The sequence below is a fragment of the Suricata suricatta genome, chromosome 8, assembly GCF_006229205.1.
Source record: "Suricata suricatta isolate VVHF042 chromosome 8, meerkat_22Aug2017_6uvM2_HiC, whole genome shotgun sequence".
Lineage (NCBI taxonomy): Eukaryota > Metazoa > Chordata > Mammalia > Carnivora > Herpestidae > Suricata > Suricata suricatta.
This window is the reverse complement of record NC_043707.1, coordinates 58,665,553-58,672,374: the sequence shown is the minus strand read 5'-3', so window position 1 is coordinate 58,672,374 and position 6,822 is coordinate 58,665,553. Positions and strand designations below refer to the sequence as shown.

Sequence of the window (6,822 nt, the reverse complement as noted above, 5' to 3'; positions counted from 1 at the left end):
GGCCCCGCCTCCCTCTTTCGCGTCCCAGGACTCGTTGCGCGGCCCGGGCCGGAAGTCGGCGAGTTCCCGGGTGTGTGGTCTGTGTCTGTCTGTGTATCGAAGCGGCGCGCGGCCCGGGACAAACGCTGGGAAATCCTATCTGAGGCGTCACCACTGTCACTACCATCACCCACGGAGCCGCTACTAGAGGGGAGTGGACCCGGCCCTTCGCCGGGCAGAGAAGATGTTACCCCTGTCCATCAAGGACGATGAATACAAACCACCCAAGTTCAATCTGTTCGGCAAGATTTCGGGCTGGTTTAGGTGCGGGGTGCTGTATCCAGACGAAGGGGAGAAGGCCCAGACCTAAGGATAGCCCGAGATCCAGGGAGGGAGCGTCAGGAACACCTTCCTTCGTTGTGAGGAAAGGAGTGTTTGGGCTGGGAGGGTCTTCAAAGAGGGATCCAGTCCCCGGGTCCTGGCACCCCTTTGACTCTCCCGCCTCTTCTCCACTTTTATCACTCCCAGGTCTATCCTGTCGGACAAGACGTCCCGGAACCTGTTTTTCTTCCTGTGCCTGAACCTTTCTTTCGCTTTTGTTGAACTACTCTACGGCATCTGGAGCAACTGGTAACCAAAGGGGAAAAGGGTTTGGGCGGAAGCAGGGGGTGGAGGAGACGAAGCACTGTTTGCTTAATGCCACGTAGCTCCTCACCAGGAGGTTCAGGTCTTGTCTTTGCCATTCAGCTCTACTGCTGAGTTGCTTTCTCATATCCACAGCAATCTGGCAAGCCTACGTTTAAGATCCGGGGCCCATCACGTGCAGCAGTTTCTAAGATTTGGATCCCCGCCCCCTCTCCCCCCTGCCTAGCCCCCCGGTTCCCCCCGCACCCCCCCCCCAGTCAAATAGGAGTGTGACAAGTCTCCTCTTCGTTTTGGCTGATGGAGAAAGTCATCCCTAACTACAAACCTTAGCTTTGCCCACTTTCTTGGAATTGGAAGAAACCTGTTTCCTGCTTCTTTGGGGAGGGAGTGTTCTTGCTTCTCTCTGGGGGAGTGGCATTTGGATTTCACCCTTGAGATTCTGAGAGGGAATATCTCAGATGTTCAACCTCATTTATTATTAAGAGCTTTATAAAGAAGATATCCAAAGAAATATATGTCATTCTCCTATCTTTAATTTTATGCTGCAACTGTCTCATGATTTCCCTCTGGTCTTGGTTGCAGTAGAAAATCCGATACAGTTTTCTAAAAACTTACAGCCCCTGAGTTGATGGGGTTTTGTGCCATCTTTGGGCTTTTTTGTTTGTTTTTGAAACTGCTTTGGGAAGAGATAAATCCAGGAACTCTGGAAATGAAATATTATTATCCAGGTATTTACTATTGAATAACTTAAGGTCTTGTAAAATTGTGCATCTAACAATAAGATCATTACACTTCTAAGTGTGTAGATTCCTCTTTAAATCTCCTACTCACTTGAGTATCTGATAAAAGCCAACCCTCAAAATTTTATATAAAACTTAAGGGTGATATGGAGTTCCTTGAACTAGATCTTGAACCCTACATTAAGGACTTATGGCATTTATGCTTTATTTTCTATTAGAGTTAGTCTCTTTCCTCTGTAGTCCATTTTCAGAGAGGATTGCTGTCCTTGGTCTTTATCTCTATTGAGATTGAACAATGACGTTAAATAAGATCACCATTTTTTGTGACATGTACATTTTTATATGAAAAAATGGACTTCAGTTCAGATAGCAACTCAGTTTTATAAAAAATACTCACACATGATGAAGGTTACTGATTTAGTTACCACTTTAAAAGGCATATTGAGACATAAAATCTTAGTATATATAATAACCATTTGGAACCCTCTGAGAAGCAGGTATATGTATCTTGTAATATTAACATGGTTCAATGTATTGTGCATGTTAAAAGCACTGTGTTGTTTTAGAATAATCATGCTTTATTATAAATATACAGTATTTATAATATATTTTGCTCTTCTTAAGTTATGCCCTATTATGGAAAATGTATTGAGTGTATCCAGGCTATGACTTGGTTTATATATGTACACTTTAGTTATAGTGCTTTACATTACAGTACATTGTCTTTCACCACATGTGGCCTTCTGTGGCATAAATTACTGTGTGAAATGTCTCCTTCAGGGGAATTATATTCGAAGTGCCTAAACCACTTCTTTCATGAAAAGTTAGGAATAAAGTAAGTTTTTTGACCTGTAGAGATCTATTGAGGAAATAACAGTTGCCCCTTGAATAATATGGGGACTACGGGCATGAACCCTGCACAGTCAAAAATCTGTATAGCTTTTGACTCCCCAAAAACTTAACTGCAAATAGCCTGCTGTCAACCATAAATCTTAGCGATAACATAAACAGTTGATTAACATGGATTTTACTATAGTACATGTATTATGTACTGTATTTGTACAGTAAAGTAGAGAAAAGGATATGTTATTAAGAAAATCATAAGGAAGAAAAAATGTGTTTATGGTACTGTACCAAATTGAAAAATATCTGCAAATAAGTGGATTTGGACAGTTCAAGACTACCTCGTTAATCACTGAGCTAAAACTATTGTTTTCTGAGCTGTTTGCCATTAGTCACCAGTACGTAAAGAAAACATCAGTGACACATGACTTTTTCTTCTGCCCTTTGGTGGCTTATTTTTCTAACCTTAGGATCACTTTTCTTCCAATTTACTCTCTTTGATTGTGTTATATCTTCCGCATTTGAAATCTAGCTAGTGTCTGTCATACCTAACTCATTTAGGAGGTATGCACCATTATATTAACATCCATGTCCACACCACTTACCAATATTAATTTTTATCAGTGGATTGGGAGTACAAATACATTGCTGTTGAAGCTTTGACAGCTTTAAAAATTGATTGAGCGTTTTCATCATCTGGATTTCTGTGTCTTATTTAGATATTACAGTTTTCGGCCCCTTTTATTGACTGGTCAACAATTTCTTTATATAACTGGATTATCTCTGTTCCTGAAGTTTCAATTAGATTTTAAGTTTTCTTGAATAAATGCCTCAGCAAAGTTTATTTTGTTTGTCATAGTCGTTTCTGTGTTCATTTTCATTCTATAAAATTTAAGTTTCAAGATGTTATAAACATGAAATGTCAAGAATTTTTTTCCATTATAGAATTAAAAGGTAGATAAAACATACTCTCTCTTCACAAATAAAGGTTTATAGAAACACTTGTTGATTTAGTTGCAAAAAATAAATAGTTCTGCTTCTTTAGAGCCATCATTATTTAAAAGAAGGACTTAGTTGGTTTATATTTTTGATGGTGAGAATGTGTTATCAGTAGAATAGCTAAGCTCTTTGTGTAGTTTTCCCCCCTTAGTATCCACTGCCATTTGCTTTTCCACTATAATGTAAACTTCCTTAAAGTAGAGATCTTTTCTATCTTACTCAGGCACCTTAGTACATGGCACATGATATGGGTAATGTATATTTGCTGAATGAAAGAATGAGGGAATAATGAATGTATGGAACTAATCCATTATTTACACTAAACTCTCTTTTCTCTTTTTCTTTGAAGTTAGTAGGAAAATGAGAGAATACATATGTGGTCTTTCCTTCTAGGGTTCTTTTCTTTCTATCATTTTATTTTCTTTTGCTCTTTATTGTTGAATACTTCATCTTGAGTTAATATAGTATAATTATGTGGTTTTGTACCATCTAAGATTAAGTTCTTTTTCAAGTTACAGAAAAATCCCCAAATAGTAATTTCTTAAATATGGCAAAACCTTATTTCCAGGATGGCTGTCATCCCAGCTATCCCTAGCAGCAGATTGTCCAAAAAGGAGAGAAAAAGAGGTAAAAATGGTATATAGTGTTTTTAAGGAGATTTATCTGGACACATTGAACACTTATATTTCAGTGGCTAAACTTTTGTCTTGGCGGTCATGCCTGCTTGCAAATGTCATCTTTGTTCCAGTCAAACAGGTATTCTGCTGAAAGTTAAGGATTTTTTACCAAGACAAGAGGGAAATATATGGAGACTGTAGGCTCAGGAAATGAGACTAGAAAGAGAGATAAGTGAGTCTAACTTCTTCTATAGATAGAGAACTGAGGCCCAGCGGTTTTTTTCCCAGAGTAGCTGCAGAGCCCAGAAGCACCTGTCGTCCAAGGATTTTTTTTTCCCACTACACCATGATTTTTTTCTAGTATCTCAATATAGTTTCCTTTGATCTTATGCTCTTTTATTTTATGTATACTTCACTGTCTGTTAGAAAATTCCGCTAATATTTTTTTACCAAAGCTATGGCAACCATTTTCCCTTATACCAGATGGAACTCCTATAACTCTAAAGGTAAATGTCTTTGTATTACCAAAGTAAATATTTGTTCAGGAAATGTGTGCGGCCATACTGGGCATTGATTTGTTCCTACTTCTGTATAATATGTCGTATATTTGTAAAGTAACTCGTTGGTAAAGAAAATGCTTCTATTGATCACATATTTCTATAGAATTAAAACATAGGTGTTTGTCTTTTATCAACTTCTCCCTTCTCAAAATACATTATTTACCACTTTATGGTAATGACTTTTGCTTTCCTGTAGTTTTATTATTCACCTTATAAATGCAGATAAGTATTCCACTTTGCTGAGAATTTTTTAAATTTTTTAATGTTTCTTATTTATTTTTGAGATAGAGGCAGAATATGAGCAGGGGAGGGACAGAGAGAGAAGACAGAATCTGAAGCAGCCTCCAGGCTCTGAGCACAGAGCCCAATGTGGGGCTCGAACTCCTGAACCATGAGATCATGACCTGAGCCGAAGTCAGACACTTAAGTGACTGAGCCACCCAGGCGCCCCTTTGCTGAGAATATTTTAAGTAAGGGATTATATAATGGAATGTGGTAGAGTTGTGGGTTTTTCACCATGACTGCCATTAGAGTAACAACTTATGTAAATATCAGGATTCTAATTTCTTGCTAATAAATTGGTATTTAATAGTTTCTTTTCTCCTTTCCATCTCATAGAAACTTAGTGTGATTATTCCCTGTCTTCAGTTTTGAATTAATCTTTAACAACCACTATAAATATACTGTTATCTTAGTTACCAGTAGACCTTTTTAAAATTTTTTATTATGGAAAATTTTAAACCATGTGAAAGTAGAGAGTTTCATGGACCTCATGTCCCCATCATTTGTCATTTATTAACATGTAGCCTATTTCGTTTCCTCTGTGTTACCTGTCCCACCACTGGATTATGTTAACACAGGTACCAAATACAATTTCTTTCCTAACTATTTCAGTATGAATCTTTAAAAAAAAGAGCCCCTCCCTCCCTCCCCTGTAACATTGTTCCAGTATCATTCTCATCTTTAAAAATTAGGAATTTATTAATATCAAATGTCCAGTGAGTGAGTGTTCAGATGACCCTTACTGTCTCATAATTCTTTTTACAGTTAGTTTTATAAGTTAGAATCCAAATAAGATCTAATCCAAACAAAGTCCTATTTGGATCCAAACTCATATACAAACATATTTGGTTGATATTTCTCCTAAGTTTCAGTTTACGGGCTCTCTTTCTCCTGTTGTTTGTTTTTGCCTCCAATAGACACTAAATAAAATCTTTTTTGAGAATTTATTTTGCTAAATGTTCTATTCACATTTATTATATTTTGCTTCAGTTTTCAGGTGTCTCTATTATATCCTAAGAAGTTTTCCTTATTAAATATCTTTAGAAAGTAGTCACTTAAAAAAAGTTTAAAAATTAATTTTAGAGAAACTGTTGGTGTTTAAAGATGGGAGCCTGAAACAGATATGCTGCTTTTAACAACGAATTTTTCTTTATCAGGTTACATTTGGTATATAAATCGTATAACCTGAAATGTGCTGTCTTTATTTATAAGGAAGTTTATGCCATGCAGTTTAAGTGCTAGTTCATAATAAGAAACATTTGCTAATATTGAGGATGAACAGTAAAACTGACTTTCCTCATGAGTAGTATTTTGACATATGAAAGAACAGAGAACTAGAATTTGATAGATAGTGAACTGAGAACTAGAAGGAGACTCTTTTTCATTTGAGTTTGTCTGTATAGTTGCAGCTGAGTAATTTTCAAATCATGATACCAGGTTTAAAAAAAGAGGTCATATTGCAATGCTTTAAGAGAACATGATTCCACTTTAGAAGAGGGAGTGCTTTTTCAGGTAGAACCATATTTTATAATATACTAGAGATGAAATAACATTTTGGGCCCCGGAGTGGCTCAGTCAGTTAAACATCTGATTCTTGATGTTGGCTCAGGTCATGACCTCATGGTTATGAGAACAAGCCCTGCGTGGGGCTTCACACCGACCGTAGAGTTTGCTAAGCTTCTCTCTCCTACTCCTTCTGCCCCTTTCCCACTTGCATGTGCATGTACATGCATGCACTCTGAAAAAAAAAATGCTTTAGCGAAAATTAAATTTACTTAAAATTTAAATAAAATTAAAATCTCATTTTGATGAGTATTATAATTGCCAAGCTATATCTAAACCTCCTGAAAAGGGAACTTAGTTGTCTGGTATACAGAAGAAGTTTACCATTTTCCCCCCTTGAAGGCAATGTTTGGTGTCCACTAAATATGTTTAAAATAAAGTTGTTGTAAAAAAGATAGTGCTAGTGTGTATTAATCTGCTAGGGCTGCTGTAACAAAGTACCACAGTTGAAAGTTACTGTCTCGTAGTTCCTGAGACTGAAAGTCTTAAGAGCTACTTCTGAGGTCTGAGTAGAAGAATTCACCCCGTGACCCGTGCTTTCTCCAGCTTCAGCTGCTTTGCCGGCAATCTTTGGCATTCCTTGGCTTGTAGAAG

At 37.2% G+C, this 6,822-nt stretch overlaps 1 protein-coding gene across 1 annotated transcript in view; it reads left to right on the top strand.

The window, feature by feature from the left end:
- The first annotated feature begins 50 nt into the window (after positions 1-50).
- SLC30A7 (solute carrier family 30 member 7) overlaps positions 51-6,822 on the top strand; it is an 84,005-nt gene continuing 77,233 nt past the window's right edge. The window contains exons 1-2 of the mRNA XM_029946653.1: positions 51-303; positions 508-609. Coding sequence (XP_029802513.1) covers positions 224-303; positions 508-609 — 182 coding nt within the window. The 5' untranslated portion in view covers positions 51-223. The remainder of the gene's footprint in view (positions 304-507; positions 610-6,822) is intronic.